Source organism: Elephantulus edwardii, unplaced genomic scaffold (assembly GCF_000299155.1).
Source record: "Elephantulus edwardii isolate Elephantulus edwardi_28Jun2011 unplaced genomic scaffold, EleEdw1.0 scaffold00288, whole genome shotgun sequence".
Classification (NCBI taxonomy): Eukaryota; Metazoa; Chordata; class Mammalia; order Macroscelidea; family Macroscelididae; genus Elephantulus; species Elephantulus edwardii.
In genome coordinates, this window is record NW_006400038.1 from 2,580,614 (window position 1) to 2,599,313 (window position 18,700).

General features: G+C 40.2%; 1 protein-coding gene across 1 annotated transcript in view; it reads left to right on the top strand.

Annotated features, from left to right (window-relative positions):
* The window catches only part of ATG7 (autophagy related 7), a 184,591-nt gene that overhangs the window by 94,565 nt on the left and 71,326 nt on the right, over positions 1-18,700 (top strand). The window contains exon 16 of the mRNA XM_006900552.1: positions 13,277-13,357. Within this exon, the coding sequence (XP_006900614.1) occupies positions 13,277-13,357 (81 nt within the window). The remainder of the gene's footprint in view (positions 1-13,276; positions 13,358-18,700) is intronic.

Consider the following 18,700-nt stretch of genomic DNA (forward strand, 5'->3'; position numbering starts at 1 on the left):
ATCACGCTTGGGAGGGTGGAGGATCAGCGCAGGATTGGAAGACCCTCTATGAGATGGATTGATTGGGTGACTGGGGCAATCGGGATGGGTGTGTCAGAGGCAGTGCGGTTGGCGCAGGATAGAGCAGGGTTTAGGGGTGTTGTGCATAGGGTCGCTATGAGTCGCAAACGACTCGATGGCACATAACAGCAACAACGACATACTCTGATAAATTTGAGAACCAAGTGGAAATGGACAAATTCCTTGAAACACATCCCCTGCCCAGATTGACAAGGACAGATATAGAACACTTGAACAGACCCATCACAAGAGAAGAAATTGAAAAGGTCATAAAAGACTTTCCCATAAGAAAAGTCTTGGACCACGTGGCTTCACAGCTGAATTCTACCAAACATTCAGAGAGGAATTAGCATCCCTTCTACTTAAATTATTTACAAAAAAATGAAAAAAAGGAACACTTCCAGAGTCATTCTATGAAGCAAGTATAACCCTAATACCATAACCAGGCAAAGATATTACCAAGAAAGAAAACGACAGACCACTATCTCTCATGAATATAGATGCAAAAATCCTTACTAAAATTCTAGCCAATAGAATCCAAAAGCACATAAAAAAAATAATTTACCATGACAACGTAGGATTCATAACAGGTATGTAGGATGGTTCAACATAAGAAGATCAACATAATTCTCTGTATTAACAAAGTAAATAACAAGAACCATATCATCTGAGCAATTGGTGCAGGAAAGATATTTGACAAAATTCAACACCCCTTCCTGATAAAGATCCTCAGCAAAATTGGAATAGAAGTTACTTTCCTCAACATAGTGAAAAGTATATATGCAAAACCAAGAGCCAACATAGTTCTCAATGGAGAAAGACTAAAATCATTTTCCTTGCTAACAGGGACCAGACAAGGATGCCCACTGTCACCACTTCTTTTCAGTATTGTATTTGAAGTGCTTACTAGGGCAGTACAACAAGAGAAGGAAATAAAAGGCATCCAGATCAGCAAAGAAATGGTTAAGCTGTTGCTGTATGCAGATGATATGATAGTGTACAGAAAACCCCAAAGACTCAACAAAAAAAAAACAAAAAAACACAACAAACCTGTTAGAGCTAATAGGCCAATTTAGTAGAGTGGCAGGATGTAAGATCAATATCCAAAAATCAATAGGATTCCTCTACAGACAAAGAGAACTCAGTTATGTCAGCATTGATACACCTTGTACTTCATCCTCTCCTGAATACAGTTTGAATTTTTGTCAAATCTCTATGAATGTCCTGCTCCAGCCATGTTTTAATAATCTTCAACAAGATTTTACTTTCATGTGATAGTAATGATATTGCCTTATAATTTCTGCACTTTTCTTAGATAACCTTTTTTATGGAATGTGAACAAATGAGTCAGTTGACCAGGCCTTCCAAAATCCCATTTATTGGCAGAAACTAGTGAGCACATCTAGGGCTGCATCAGTTTTCTGAAACACCTCAAATGATTTTTTAGCAATGCCGGGGCCCTTACTTTTTGCCAGTTCCTTCATGTATAGCTTGAATTCTTCCCTCATCACCAGTGGTTCTTAATCACACACTGCCTACTGAAATGGTTCGGTGTCAACAAATCTTTTTGACAAAGTGATCCTGTATATTGCTTCCATTTCCTCCGATGCTTCCTGTATCATTCAAGGTTTGCCCATAGAATCTTTCAGTAGATGTATTGCAATTTGATGGTTGAATTTTTGTTCAGTTCTTCCAGCTTCAGCTTTTGCACAGTTTGGTTTAACAATTTTCTTTTGTCTTCTCAAGCTGCCCTTTGAAATCTTCTTTTCCACTCTCTTACTCCATTATTTCAGCTTTTCTACTTTAATGAGTAAATGTCAATGTCTTTTTTTACGTTCATTTCGATGTTTCTTTCTTTTACCTTTTTAATGACCTTTTGCTTTTTCTCACAACTCATTTGGTCTTCAGTCTTTAGTGTTCAGTGCATCAAATTGAAGTTGTTTTTAAGCTCTATTGGGATAAATTTAAGGTTACACATTGACTCTTGTGGACTTGTTTTTTAATTTGAACTTGCATATGAATAATTGATGATCTCTTCCACAGTTGACCCTGTCCTTTTTTTGACAGCTAAAAATTGAGCTGCCTCTCCACTGTCTCTTTCCACAGATGTCATCAGTTTGAATCCTATGTGTTCCATCAAATGAGGTTTATAAGAATAGATACTGTTTAGGGCTTTTTTTTAAAAAAAAAAAAATATTTTTAATGAATAAATCACTGTGCACAATTCTGTCATGTTATCTCTGACTTTATTTTTGTTTCCAACTGCTAGTTCTTCATCTTTGTTTCTAACTTTTGCATTCCAGTCATCAGTTAATGAATCTTAATTGCATGTTTGATTAATTTCAGGCTGCAAAAATTAATCAAAATGCCTACAATCAGGAGAGGATAAAATAGATGAATGGGGCCTTCTAAGAATCAAATCCCTATGCACATCAAAAAAGTTCTCCAACAGGGTAAAAAAGAAAGCCACAGGCTTGGGAAAATATATTTAGTAATTACATATCTGATAAGGGACTGGTGTCTAAAATTTATAGAATACTCCAGCGCCTCAACAAGAAAAAGGTAAACACCCCAATCACAAAATAGGCACAGGCTATGAATAGATAATTCATCAAAGAAGACATTCAGATGGCCAGCAAACACATAAAGAAATGTTCAAAATCCCTAGCTCTCAAAAGAGATACAAATAAAAACAACTATCTTGCCCCAGTAATTAAAGCAAAGTTTAACAGAGCAGCAAATAATAAATGCTAGTGAGGGTATGGAGAGATTGAAACTTATGCATGCTGGTGGGAGTTTAAAACAGTCCAGCCACTATGGAAGGTGTTTTGGTGCTTTCTCAGAAAGTTGGAAATAGGAATATAACTTGACCCAGCAATTCCACTACTGAGAATATACCCTAAAGGAACCAGAACAACATCCAAACAGATACATCCACATCTAAGCAACCCAAGTGCCCATCAACAAATGAATGGTTAGAAAAACAGTGCTATATTCATATAGTGGAATATACAGCACAAAAAAAATGAACTCATAAAACATTACACAACATGGATGAACCTGGGGGGCATTGTGCTGAATGAAATATCTCAGTCACAAAAGAACGAATATTTCATCTCCATTGGCGCCTGTGCACCACAGATGAGTCTGCTGGTGCCTTATAGAAATATCAGCAGCACAGCTTGCAGCCACATAGCAACATGCAGGTCACTGACAAATGAGTGGTGGTCTACTGTGGATCTTAGCAGAGTTACCATGTCCTGGCTGCTGAGGTGCGGCTGTATTCTGTGAGGTCAGGCCTTCCTCTGCTCTTTGGTAGAGATGCAAACAAGGATGCTTGGTGCAGTCAGGTCAGGGGGCCTGAAGGCAACAGGAATTTGTGCTTGTGACTTACTAAGCATCCTTCAGAGAACGATAAAGTGACCATGGAAAGGCTGCCTGTACTCCACGGGAATTGATTGAACAGTCTGTCCTTAATTCCATCTGTGGATTCAGAAGGTTGCTTTCTTTTTTTAATTATTATTAATTTTAATGAAAGTTTACAGAGACTTTGGATTTCCATTCATTCATTGTTGCACACTTTCCTCCTTGCCCATCCCTTCCCCCAGGTTGCTTTTCTCTTTGTAAAGAAAAAAAAAAAAATTTCATTGTTATACAGTCATTCCCCCCACCCCCAAGTCCACTCCACTCTGCAGCTTTCATTTTGGACTCTTGTCATGACAATAGTATCTAATCATGTATTCCTCCTAAACATTTCTTTCCTCATCTGTATCAATGCAATATACATTATGTATCCCCTCTTTTCTTAGTTTAACCCCAACCCCGATGTCAGTCCCTCTTTACAACAGTGGCATTATGTAGTATTTGTTCTTTTGTGACTGAGATATTTCGCTCAGCATAAGGTCCTCCAGGGTCACCTATTTTGTATAGTAATTCATGAGTTCCTTGTTTTTTAATGCTGCATAGTACTCCATTTTGTGAATATGCCAGAGCTTCTCTATCCATTCATTTGTTGATAGGCACTTGGGTTGTTTCCATCTCTTTGTTGTTGTAAACAAAGCTGCAATAAACATGGATGTGCATATATCTGCTTGGTTGGCAGTTATGGTTTCTTTCGCAATTCCCAGTAGTGGAATTGCTGGGTCAAATGGTATTTCTATTTCCAACTTTCTGAGAAAGCACCATACTGCCTTTCTTAGTGGTTTCTCCATTTTACACTCCCACCAACAGTGAATAAGGGTTCCAGTTTCTCCACAACCTTGCGGCATTTGTTGTTTGCTGCTCTGTTAAATTTTGCTATTCTTACTGGGGTGAGATGATATCTCATAGTTGTTTTGATTTGCATCTCTCTTAGAGCTAGAGATTTTGAATATTTCTTATGTGTTTGTTGGCCATCTGAGTGTCTTCTCTGGTCAAATGTCTGTTCATATCCTGTTCCCATTTTTCAAATGGGTGTTTACCTTTATCTTGTTGTGGTGCTCAAGTATTTTATTAATTCTAGATATAAACCCCTTATCTGGCATATCATCACCAATTTTTTTTCCCAGTCTGTGGCTTCCTTTTTTACCCTGTTGGAGAACTTTTTGGATGTGCATAGGGATTTGATTCTTAGAAGGTCCCATTCATCTATTTTATCCTTTCCTGGTGATAGATTGGTGGATGCTTGGAAGACTGTTTATGCTGTGGATTAGAGCTTCTAGAGTTCTTCCAAGCTTTCTTGAATGAAGTTTATAGTCTTTGGTTTTAGTCCTAGGTCCTTGATCCACTTTGAGTTGGTTTTCGTGTGTGGAGTGAGGTGTTGATCTTCCTTGAGTTTTCTACAGATAGTTTTCCAATTTGGCCAACACCATTTGTTTAAAAGGCTGTCATTTCCCCACTTAACTGATTTCATCTCCTTGTTAAAAATCAGTTGACCATAGGTAGATGGGCTGATTTCTGGGTTCTTAATTCTGTTCCGTTGATCTATGTGTCTCTCATTGTACCAGTACCATGCTGTCTTAACTGCCACAGCAGTGTAGTAGGATTTGAAATCAGGAAGTGAAGTTTGTTTTTTTTTTAAGTATTTTTAGAGTTTACATTACATCCTACCCCAGCATCTTATATGGCTCTCACAATGTCTTCTGTGGTATCTGAGCCATTGGTGAGTTTCAGTAGAAGCCCATAACATTAGTAAAGGCTACAGCAACTGTAACTCCCAAACACCTTAAACTCATTATAGAATATAGAGTGCCAAGCTGAAGGAAGAGATTTCAACCATTGGAAAAAATGATCTAAAGACAATTGTTGGACCTGAAGTGCTTGCTGCAGAATGTTAAGGACTATAATCTTCAGTATGGATTGAAGCTCAACATCAAGAAGACAAAGATTCTTACCACTGGGCCAATTCGCAGCACTATGATAGGTGAAAAAGAGATTGAGATTGCTTACAATTTCACCTTGGTCTACTCCACAGTCAACACTCTTCCAGCAGTCAGGAAATCAAAAGATTAATTGCACTGGGAAAATCTGCTGTCAAGGACTTCTCCAGAGTACTGAAGAGTAATGATGGCAGTCTAGAGACTAAGGTGTGCCTGATCTAGGCCATGGTCTTTATAATTGCTTGCTATTCATCAGGGAGCTGGACAATGACTAGGGATGGCAGACAAAGAATTGATGTCTTTGAGTTGTGGTGCTGGAAAAGAGTACTGAGCATACACATACCATGAACTGCCAAGACAGCAAACAGGTCTGTCTTGGAGAAGGTGAAACCAAGTTTCTCCTTGGAGTCTTAAGATTTTGAAGCTCCATCTCACATACTGTTGGCATGTGGCCAGGAGGAATTAGTCCTTGGAGAAGAACATCATGTTTGGAAACGTAGAGGGACAGCACCAGAGAGGAGACCCTGTATGATGGCATTGGATGGATGGTTTGACACTGTAACTGGGGTAATGGGAGCAGGTGTGTAGGAGTCAGTGAGACTAGCTCAGGATAGAGCAGGCTTCAGAGCTCTTGTATCTAGGGTCACTATGAGTTATAGGTGACTTAGCAACAAGAAGACAATTTTTGAATAACAAGAGTATGTCCTTCCATCTATTGTAAAGCTACAGTGAGATTTTCTTCTAATCAGGAATGGACACATTGCAATCAATATGAGTTAGCTCACAAATTCTCCCTTGAGCAGCAGTCAGAATTTCTAATGCTATTCTATTTTGTAGCACCGCTTTATGCATTTGTTCAGTTTTAGCAGAGAGCAAAGTGACAACATGAAGTGTCTGATTTAGGAGCACCAAAGTATGTTTTAGTAAGGCCTCAATTTGCCATTCTACATCAATAGAGGTGGCCCTGGGGGGGTGAACATAGCTAATGAATAAAACCACTATGAGGTGGATCTTTTCTGGTGGTATCTTCTATATGTTGTTGCTGTTGTTGTTAAGTGTCGTTGAGTCGTAGACAACTCATAGCAACTTTATGAAAGACCTGAACACTTGTATAACTTTCATTGTTTTTCCAAGTTCATAGAGTTTCCAGAAGCAAGCTATTTTGGAAGTGGATGACTCTTCTGCTTCCAAGCTTGTTTTAATTGGGGAGTTCCACCAAACACTGTCCACCATGGGTAACCATGATGTGACACATCAGTGTCACAGTGTTTAGCATCACAGCAGCCATGAGTTACGTCTGTACAGCAAATGGACAGAGCAGTCTATATAACATCCCAGTTACTAGGTGTAGTGAGTAGTTTCTTATAGTGTTATGAATGTAGAGCTGCCCCCAAGTGTGTATACCAGTGTTTTATAAAGGGATCCACAAGCCTACAACGAACCCCAAGGGGAAGGAAAAGTTCTGTCATGTGGTTAGGATTTTGATGACCTAGCCAAGTGGTACTGTTGATTAAGATGCTATAATGGCAAGCCTTTGTGCATAACTATACCATGTTGCAGCTATAATTTGTGCTAGTACTTTCAGTACACCTCATTGCATAGAGATTGCTCACAGCCACCCCAGGCCATCCCATTCTACATATTTCTGCAGATGAGAGGTATATGAAAACTCTGTTGCTGGATGTGGTCCCAGGTAGCTGTCTACTTGTGGAGTAGGGGAAAAGATCAAAGCTGATCCATCCAGATTCCTCTGTATGTCTGGTCAGTCCCTAGTGCTGACATTGACCAGGGCAGTCTTCTCTGGGAGTTTTATAGCTGAAGATGTAGGGAGCTCTCCTCACACCCCACAGTTTGGTTCATTTCTCACCTCTGAAATCATAGTATCCCAATTGGCAAAAATATTCCCTTTTGCACTATGGATGAAAAGACAGAGCCATTATGTCCCCCTGAATAGGCAAGTTATATCCATCAGTCAAAATGTAAGCAATGGTATCAGATGAACTAAGGACAATTTCTTAGCTCATCTGGGCAGGGTCTCTCCCAGGCTTATGCTGCCATACCTTTTGTCCTGACAGTTTTTCTGAGTTAACTCCAGTGTAATCTAAGGGAGGAATTAATAAGCCAAAGCTTAGGACCAGTGACCCGTGAAGTATGGTGTTCTTAATAGGATTATAAAAGAGGAGAGACTTGGGCAGTGTTGACAAAATCTACTAGATAGTTTACAGAATTTCTTCCACTTTTCTGCCAGAAGCCAAAATGTTAAACCACTGTGGGCTAGTTTGCTAGCTCCATGGGAGGGCCACAACTGTCTTTCTCAGCCTGTGCAAGGGCATCAGAATATTAGATTGTCCAAGGTAGGGTACTGTCTTGTCCTTGGCTGCAGTGGCCTGTATTCTCATTGTTTTGGGGGACCTTTGCATCAGTAGCTGGTACACACTGGGGTGAGTTTGTGGACAGTATTCATTGATACATCGGGGGCCTTCCAGTAATCTCCTAGTCCATTGCTGGAAGGAGTGGCTCTTGTATCTCAAGGTTTGTTTAAACCCTCCACATATGTGTTTAGTGAGACCAACTGTTCTTGGATTGTAGGGGAGATGAAATGCCAGTCAGTCACTTTTTTGTCAGCCTACTCTTGAACTTCATGTCCAATAAACTGAGTTCCTTGGTCAATAACTGGGGATGTGGGGCTTATCAAAGCTTTTAACCCACCCCTAAGTGGGAATGTGAGTCTTCACCATTATATAAGCACCCTTGGAAAAGTCATCTACTAATTGCAAACTGTTACATATTGCTTCTCTAAGGGGCTGTATCTGATCTCTTCCCTTTCCATAACAGACCAGAATCCAAGTGTGATTCACCAGCCATGTTGCCAGCCCCAGATCCATTCATGTCCATCAGGGCAGTTGTTGTTATGTACCGTCTAAGTTGGAACCAACCTTTACCTCACCCTCCAGCAAATTTTTATATGCAGTAAATTGTACAGGAAGAGATTGTCCATCATTCTCCCATGAAGCGGCTTGTGGATTTGAACTGCATGTTTTGGCATTGATAGCACTATCCCTTAACCACTGAGTCACTAGAGCTCCCTATAGTGAGTGGATGATCGGCTAAGCCCAATTCTAATTAATGTCCTGGATTTATAGTTCCTGAAATGTTAATCTATTGGGCATCTACTTTGGAGTCTTGAAATGCCAGGTTAGCTTCCTTCGTGGAATCTCAAATCATCCTTTCACATACTAATTGGTATAAAGGGTGAAGTGTCAGAGCTAAATGTGGAATAAAAACCCTCCAGTGACTTACTATTCCTTGAAAGGCTTGCAATTCTTTAGTTTTAGTAGGAAAAGGATAAGTTTTCACTTTATCTATTGGACAGATAATCTAGAGCCCTACAATTTTATATTTTTGTTAGCCCATCCCCAAGACTGTAAATGAGATCCTAATGCAGTGCTACTTCTTGAAGTAGAGATAAGATAATCACAGGTTAAAATTATCATATCAATAAAAGAAAACAATGACATTTCCTTTGGTTGTGCCCAGTGCTCTTGCAAACAGTCCACATTACGATGTGCAGGTATGGTGTTAACTTTTGTATTTACCAGTGCCCAGTCTGTTCTTTGCAGACAATTTAGGGAGGTTTTTAACATGGGGCCCCTTGTTTCTTGCTAGTTCCTTTCCTGGAGGATTGGAGGAACCAAGGCCCCACCTCCAGACAGCTTTCCACTGGAGCTGGAAAGCAGCTAGGGTGAAGGTTGGGGAGTGGTCGTGCTGTGGAAGAGGTACCTTCCCTGCTGACCATCCTGGAGTTAGTCATGGCAGGGCAGCAAGGTGTGCACAGCTGCTGGCCCTGCCTTGCAAGAGGTCTGGCAGGAATCTTCTCCTCCTTGTTCCTGCTTTCCCTCCATCTTCATTCCTGGAGTAGGACCTCTACTCAGACTGCATGGTCCCCACCTGTTTAAATGGCTTTACATCGTTTTGAGCTCTCTGGTGAGGCTAGCACCTTCTTTTTAATTTAGCTAGGTGGCATGCTAAAGTCTCCAATGCTTGGTCAGATGTTTGAAAGTGGAGACAAGCTTTCTGGAAGAAACTAATAGTTCCCTCAAATTGCAGTACCCATTCTGTACAACTGTCTTCATTTCAGTATTAGGTTTAACCACATAGAGCATTATTAGCCACACTACTGTTGTAAACAGCACTCAAGTGTCTTTCTTGGCCTTCCCAACTTCTCCACTCTGCAGGAGTTCTAACAAATCTTGGGACGTTTTCCAGGCATCCCCATACTCAGGTGCCAGTCCCCACTCCTATATCAACTGAGAAGGGAAATCTTGGGATTTTTTTCCATGGACCTCCTTTACTTGGGGTTCTGCTGGGGAGTTTTGGTCTCTTGGCTGGCTCACCAATTGTTGGGGTTTGTTCCTTAGAGAGAACTGATCCAGAAATAAACTAAAAGGCATTTGTTTTTGTCTAATGGGACAGTGTTATTTACATGACCTGGAGGAGCAGCACTGCAAGGATCTGATGGCAGCTAACTAGGGAATTTTTCAGGAGGGGTAGGGAGGAAGCAACTTAATATTTTATACTAGTAATCAAACAACCCCCAATATGGAAAAAAAAGCTAAGAATTACAGAGGCTGCTGGAAAATGCTAACAATACATAGTACTTGGTTTAAGGGGAGAGCCAGCACCTGCTTGATCTGTATCTAGTTCTGCAAGTGTGGCTAAAACAGTGAGGAAGAAAAAGTGGTCAGGTTGTACTCTTTCCAAGAAGAAACATGTAAAGCAAGTCTAATAAGAACTCAGCTAACTTAGTATAAGTGTATCTGGTTTGGGATGTATATAGGATTTACCATATAGCTATTGTTAAGGCGTTTATGTGCCAGGTTTGCTCCCCTGTATGCATGGGTGTGTTTATAGCACATACAAATATACATGTAGACATATTGTCTGTCAAACCCACATGCTTTTGAATGTAGTCCCATTCACCCATCCACACGTGTCCAGCTTGAATGTCCACATGTATATCCATGCATAGATCATTATTTGCTATTACTGATATTACAGTTAAATGGAACTTGTGAAAAACTCAATCCAAGATAAAAGGCGGAAAGACATGTTGGACCCATACTAGGGAAATCTTTGAATGCCAGTGTAAGGAATTCTGTGCTCAAGAAGTTGAGGCAACATGCTACAGCTCAGAGCTATTTATTAGAATTCATCAACAGTGGAGCACATTAAATGGAAGGGACCCAGGGGAGTACTGTTAGGAGTTTTTGCATTTGGTTTGAAAAGAAGGGTTTTCTTTTTAAAATCACTAAAATCAAGAACTTGTTCTGATCCCAGTTTGGTTCATCTGAAAGCCCTCACACCCAGACGCATTTCTTCATTCCCAGCTTGAGAAAATGAGGTCCCATTTCTTGGTAAAGAGCCAAGAGGAAATGTGGAGCAGTGGTCAAGGTGCCTTCTTCTGTCCCTCACCACCTGCTTTTGTGTCCTCTCGTCCCTCTTGCTCTCATCCCTTCTCCTCCTGGCTGAGTGTGCTCTTTGCTTTCCTTTCCTTCAGCTTCACCTCCCCACCTCCAATCAAGAAATCCTTTGACAGAGAAGAATGCCAACATTTACTTGCACAACTTAATGGAAGCTTGCTAAAACTACATGAGAGAAAATATGATGAAGAAACTGTTTCATGAATCATATATTAAGGCATTGAAGGATTTGTTAATGAACATTTCAATGAAATAACTGTGCTGAAAGCTTTTTTCCAAGTATAGCTAATATAAAAAGAGTTGGGGTATATGAAAAGCTTACTCTTAACATTGTTTCAGGCCTATAATTGTCAAATTTCAAAATAGTATCAGCATTCTATTCGGTGACTCTATTAATACCTTTTATGGCACAAAAGTAACAATAACACTACAAAAAGTCTTCTGACATGACTATATCTCATGTTTTGTCATGAATAGCAAAATTTTGGGACCCTGATTCCAGCATAATTTTTGTTCATTTTTTTTTTTATTTTTTATTTTTGTGTGCGTGTACCGTCAAATCAGATCTGACTGGTACAGGAGGAGATTGTCCCTCCTTCCCCGGCAGAGCATCTGGTGGATTCGAACCGTGCGCCTCTGGGATTGTAGTTGCAGTTCCTTGCCACTAGGCCACCAAAGCTCCCCTTTTTGTTCATTTTTGTACTGCATTAACTTGCATATGGCTGTGATGCTGTAAGCTGCGCAATGGTCCTTCCCGTTGCGGCAGGGTTACTCAGGCAGACAAACCTCAGCAGGACTTATAAACACACAGTAGGAATGAAGACCTGATATTCTATGTCTAGAAGTAGGTCATTGAAAGCCTTACAGGTCACTGAAGACATAATCCAGCTCCCTTCTTCCACTACTTCCTCAGCTGTGAGTGACCATTACGCTTATAAAGTAGGTAAACAAAGAAAAGGCATCCCTGGTGACATGCATTGGAACGGTGGTCTCAAGGGTGGGCTTGACCATGCTGGTGATTGTGAGAACCACATAACTTCAGGCAGGACAGAGCTATGTTCGTCCTGTGGACAGAGTTCACCATTGGTTGAAGTAGATACTGTGGATGCTAAGTACAACTACGCCTGAGCATCTCGAATATTTGTATTCTGAGATGATCTCTCCATTCTTTTTTCTTTTTTTTTTTTTAAATTTTATTATTTTTGTGTGAGTGTACCGCCAAATCAGATCTGACTGGTACAGGAGGAGATTGTCCCTCCTTCCCCGGCAGAGCATCTAGTGGATTCGAACTGTGCACCTCTGGGATTGTAGTTGCAGCTCCTTACCACTAGGCCACCAGAGCTCCCTTCCATTCTTTTTTCTTTTTTGCGATAGTTCTTTTTTTTTTAATTAATTTTAATGAACATTTACAAAAATTCTGGATTTCCATTCATTCATTCATTGTTGCACTTCTTGACATACATGAAAGTAGAAGATTGTCACATTGCAGAAGTTCACAATGAAAGTGACTTGATTAATCATTTCCACTAAACTTCTCTTTTAAACTGATATTTCACTGATATTTCACAGTGTATTTGTATGCAACTGAATAAAATAGCCCTTTTGGTGTTAGTGACATTCTAGAGGTAGTGTTCTGAATAAGCTACACATGAGACTTGACAATAGCTGATGTTCCCTGACAGTATAAAGTGGTTGTAATTCAGAAGTTCGCACTCAAGGTGGTGCTGTTCACCATGAAACTGAAGTTTCCCATTCCCTATTTCAAAGCTAGCAGGTCACCGGGAATGCACGCCTTTGGTACCCATCTCTACCTTCTGTGGGTCCCACTCCATATCACATCACAGAAATGTGCACTGTAGCTTATGTGTGAGATACAGGTCCTGGCGATATCATTATGTTCTTTAGGTTGTTTAAAACATGACTGGATTTTGCAGCTTCCTTTGTGTGTTTTGGAGTTGATTTGTTCATTTCCTAAAAGGCTTTTAGAGCCTGGTTCCTAATGGAACAAAGAACCCAATATAGATCTTCCCCATACAGTTCAAGGAGGAGGGTAAACACAGTGAATGTAATTTTTGCTCTGGTTTCTTTGTCAAGACCACTCTAGTAATTCTTTGCCATTTCTAATCAGAAACTGTTGTTGTTATGTGCCATCAAGTTGGAACCGACTGAGAGCTGACCTTGTGAGCTTTCAGCGGCTATAAATTACACGAGAGGGGATTGCCATGTCTCTCCTGTGGAGCTGCTGGTGGATTCCAGCTGAGTGCTTTGGGTTGCCAGTGCTGTTCCTTACCCACTGACCCCCAGAGCGCCAGTGAGTTTTATAAATGTGATCATTCTGTGCTTAATGTGGATTGTTTGTTTGGTTTGTTTTCTTTTTAGATCCGAGGTTTTCTGTCACGATTTGATAATGTCCTTCCTGTCAGCCTGGCATTTGACAAATGTACAGCTTGTTCTTCCAAAGTAAGTAATTTTGCTTGCTTTGAATGTGGTTTGAAAAGTGAGCGTTTGACTACTACTGCCTTACCAGCCACTATCTTTGAAAGGACAAATGTTTAGTCAAAAGAAGGATGGGGTAAAAGCTATCAGAAGGAACATTATTATTTCATTTATCTGTATTCATTGTCACAGAGAAACCAAAGTGGAAATAGCTTATTTTGTACAAGACGTAGTTAGCTATTTTAGCATTATGTCAGTAACGTGTATCATTTTTGCTTGAACTTGACCATCACTGGGGACACTCCCACCCCAGACATCATAGAACACTTTTAACTATTCATCATCTGATGGGATCAAGGCTATCAGGTAGTCCTGTCTGCCTGTCTTTTAGAGAGCTACATCATGATGATAAAAAAAAAAAAAAAAAAAAAAATAGAGATTAAGGACCTAGACGGTATGTTGAATAAAGGACCTCTTCAGCTTAGATCTTGATCTTTCTGGGAGTTCTAAAAAGAGAATTGGTATCCCATGCCTTGTAATGGAAAATGGCTGAAGTACATCAAGACTACAGTAATGGCATCTTTTCTTTTTTTCATTTTAAAAATGGACTATGCTATTTAAAGGGAGGTCTGGTGGCCTAGTGGATAAGGAGTTGCACTGCCACTCCAAAGATACAGAGTTCTAGTTTACCAGCTGTGTCCGGCAGGGGAAGGGTGGAAAGTCCACTCCAATGAAGTTTATAGCCTCTGAAAACCTGTAGGAGGATCAGCTGTGATTTACTTCTGACTTGACAGCACATAATAACATAAATTCTGTATATCAGAGCTGATTTCCTTCTGGATTCCTCTTTAAACCTCCTAACACCCACCGTGAATTTTAACCTAAACTTCCAAATCTCATGATTGATAATTTGAAACACTATGCAAAATTATCTATCTTGAAAAAGTGTAACCAAGATGCACTTTTACACAGGACTTTGGGCATGTTGTCAAGAGGAGCTAGTTCTTAGAAAAAGCCAACATCCTAAGAAAGGTGAAGACCAGGGAAAGAAAGGAAGACTCTTGATCAGATAGCTTGAGCCAGTGACTGTAATGATAGGCAGAGATCATGAGGATGGCACAAAACAGGGCCATCTCTTGTTCCTAGAGTAGCTGTAAACTGTGGCTGACTCCCCAACATAATAGCAATATGCAGGGTTGTTGTGATGTTACAGTGAAAACTGGCTTCCTGGTCCTCACTTAGGAAGTCTTTGCAATGTTGCCTATCTCAGGCAAAGTGAGTAAGACTGAATACTAGGGAATTTCTCTCCCTTTTGAGTTTAAAAACCTTCTTTTTAAAATTTATTTTAATGAAAGTTTATAGAGACTTTGGACTTCCATTCATTCATTGCTGTTGCACAATTTTCTCCCTTCCCATCCCTCCCCCTAGTGTGCTTTTTACTTTGAAAAGTAAAAAAAAATTTTTTCCTTGTTGTACAATCTCCCCCTCCACCAGTTTACTCTACTATGCAGCTTTCATTCTAGACTCTTGTCATGATATTAATACCTATCATGTATTCCTTTCAAAATGGTTCCTCCCTCATCTGTTTAATGCAGTGTACATTATTTATTTCTTAGTTTCCCCCCCAACTCCGATGTCAGCCCCCATATACAACAGTGGCAATATGCAGTATTTGTCCTTTTGTGATTAAGATATTTCACTCAGCATAATGTCCTCCGAGGTCACCCGTTTTGTATAATATTGCATGAGTTCCTTGTTTTTCAGTGCAGCATAGTATTCCATTGTGTGAATATACCAGAGCTTCTCTATCCATTTGTTTGTTGATGGGCACTTGGGTTGTTTCTAACTCTTTGCTATTGTGAACAAAGCCACAATAAACATGGGTGAGCATATATCTGCTTGGATGACAATTATGGTTTCTTTAGGGTATATTCCCAGTAGTGGAATTGCTGGGTCAAAGGGTATTTCTATTTGCAACTTTTTGAAAAGCGCCATACTGCCTTCCATAGTGGTTGCACCATTTTACACTCCCACCAACAGTGAATAAGGGTTCCAGTTTCTCTGCAACTTTACCAGCGAGTTTAGACACCTTGTCTTTTGAAAATCACAATCCTAACCAATTTCTCTAAAAAGTTAACTCAGATTTGACAGACAGTATAAATTTTGTTGTTTTTATGTGCCATTGAATTGACCATGACCCATAGTGACCCTATGAACAATGGTTCTGAACCTTTGTTGCCCTATCATTAGCCAACCTCACCATCTCTGATACACCTGACCTCATTGCCACAGTCATTGTTAATCCATCTCATCCAAGGTCTTCCTGTTCTGCACGGACCCTCCACCCTTCCAAGCATGATGTCCTTCTCCAAGGACTGGTCCCTCCTGGTGACAGGTCCAAAGTATGTGAGACAGAGCTTCAAAATCCTTGCCTCCAATGAGCAAACTGATTTCACCTTCTTCAGAGCAGATCTGTTTGTTCTTCTAGCAGTCTATGGTATGCTCTTTTCTAGCACCACAACTTAAAGGTATCAAATTCTTCTTCTGTCATCCTTATTCACTGTCCAGCTCTCTGATTCATAGCAAGTAATTGAGAAAACCATAAGCATTTACCAAACCAAAATCCCCAACCCATTTCATTGAATTGATCTTATTCATGATGGCCTTTCCAGGACAGAGTACAGCTGCTCCAAAGGGTTTCCAGGCTACCATCTTTACAGCAGCAGAGACTGCCACCAGCACTCCTTCATGTGCCCAAATACTTACCTTAATGTTTGTAGCTAAACTAAGACCCTGTCATGTCAATACGCATCCTAAGTGCTTCTGCTGATAGTCACAGCTTACCATATGTCAGAATTACTCAGGAGCCCTCTCCTTCTGTAGCTTCTTTAAAGTGTCTCTGAAAAAAAGAGACCCACTCTCATATGGACTCTCCATGATTTTCCACTGAGTTTCTGAGACTGTAAACCTTTCTCCCACATAACTTACAGATGTGATCCCTCAACATTTTGATTATCAGGCAGGGCCTCAAGGAGGTCTTCGTGCATTTCTGTTCTTAGGTATACAAGTTACAGAAGTATATGCTCTAGTTGAGCATTGGGGGGTGTTCCCCTTTGAATGACTGGTTTCAAAATAGCCTGGCAGTATTAATTTTGATATTGAAATCATGTGGCACAAGTGCCGAAAGTTTTTCTTATGTTTCTTTTGTTCTCCTTATATCTGTTGGCTTAGTAGGTAGAGAGTTACACTGCTAACCCAAAGGTAGTGCCTCTTGGGTGGTTCTAATCCACCAGTGGCTTCAAGGGAGAAAAAGAAACACTCTCCTGTTATGTGATTTGTTGTTGCTGATATGTGCAATTCATAGAGAGCCTATGTACAACACCTCTGAACCCTTCCCTGTCCTGAGCCACTCTCACTGATTCTGACACACCTACCCCCCACTGCCCCAGTCACTGTACCAATCCATCACATCTGGAGTCTTTCTCTCCTACTCTGTCCCTCCACCTTTCCAAGCATGATGTCTTTCTCCAAGAACCAGTACCACCTGTCCATGTGCCCAAAGTATGTAAGGCAGAGCCTCAAAACCCTAGCCTTCAAGGAGAAACTTGATTTCACCCTCTCCAAGACAGAACTATTTGTTTTCTTGGCAGTCCATGGTGTGTTCCAGCACCACAACTCAAACACATGAATACTTCTGTCATCCTTAGTCATTGTCCAGCTCTCTGATGCATAGCAAGTAATTGAGAAGACCAAGGCCTGGACCAGGCACATCTTAGTCTCTAGACTGACATCATTGCTTCTCAGTACTCTGGAGAGGCCCTTGACAACATTTTCCCCATGCAGTTTGTCTTTTCATTTCCTGACTGCTGATGCCAAGAGTTGTTGATTGTGGAGCCGAGCAAGCTGTAATGGTTAACAATCTCAGTCTTGTCTCATCTGTCATGATCCTGAAAACTCACTGGAGAGTCAGCTATGAATAGGTTCCACCTGATTGCCAATGATTTTTTTCATTTCCCTAGTCAATGAAATCAAGATAATTGAGTCTTCTAAGTAAATATGAGTACTCCTTTTTTATTATTTTATTATTAATTAAATTAGCTCTTAAGGTACCGTTTGTAAAAGAATTACAGCATACCTGTTAACTAGGCTCCTCATATTCTTTAAAAAAGAATGGTTTTACATTTTTCTCTCACACTTATTATAAGCAGTAAATGAAGTATAGGTGTCACTTTTTTGTTAACCAAAGTATTTCCTCTTGGTGGTCATTCAGAGTCCTGTTTTCCATAAATGTGCTGGAGGATTTAATACTGACTGACTTGGATTTTAACAGCTGTACCATTCCCATAGTGATCACTTTTCATGTGGTCTGGGTATTAAATTTCTTTTGTGCTTAAAAGATTGCTTCATGGGTGCACGTATTTCCTTACAATAGAAACACAACATTTATTTGCTTGGCTAAATGTCTTCACTTGCGTAGCATAATGTCATTCTTTATTATCTACAGACCTAACATTAATACTTTGAAATGACAAATCCAATTATATTTTCTTCTTTGTGCATGTGAATTTTTCTTAATGCATACTTAGCACAATATTTTTTTATACTGAGTCATCTCATAGTTGTCATTGTTTCAAAAAGATTCTTTATGGCTAAAAAAGATTTTTAAAAAATTTTCTTTTGACATTCATGAAGTAATTTTTTCCTTTGGTAGTTTCTGTATTTTCTGCTTCCCCCCCCCCTTAGACACAAATACAGAGGCATTAAGGGGTAGAATAAGCTGTGGTGCTTGGATGTGGTCGTATTTGTAATAAGGAAAGAGCCTGTCATGGGAGCGGATGCCATCCTCTGCTTCTGTGGCAGGGAGGGCCAAATTGTCTGTATCCAAGCCACTTCTTATCCTCTCTTAACCTGATATCCTGCCAGATGCGTGTTTCCTTTTACAAGACAAATTCTGAGGAATTGGGAGGAAAATATAGTGAAGAGTGGGCGCTCTGGTTGTGATACCAACTAAATACATGGTTTAAACCCTTCAGCTGCTCTTTGGGAGAAGTATGGGCAATCTTGTCACCTGTGGTTTACTGCCTCTGAAAACCCACTGGAGGGTTAGCTGTGGGTTGGTTCTGACTCAATGCTTTCACAACAATATGGGGTTAGGGCACTCGCTGTCATTCCAATAGCTGCTTATTCTCTTCCAGACCTTTCTAAAATTAACTACCACAAGAATTAAAAAAAAAAAAGTTACCAGCTGTTTGAATTATTTTTACTTCTAAAAAGAAGAATGGGAATCCCCGAACATTTAATTGTGCTAATGCGAAACCTATACTTGGACCAAGAGGCAGTAGTCAGAACAGAGCAGGGTAACACTGC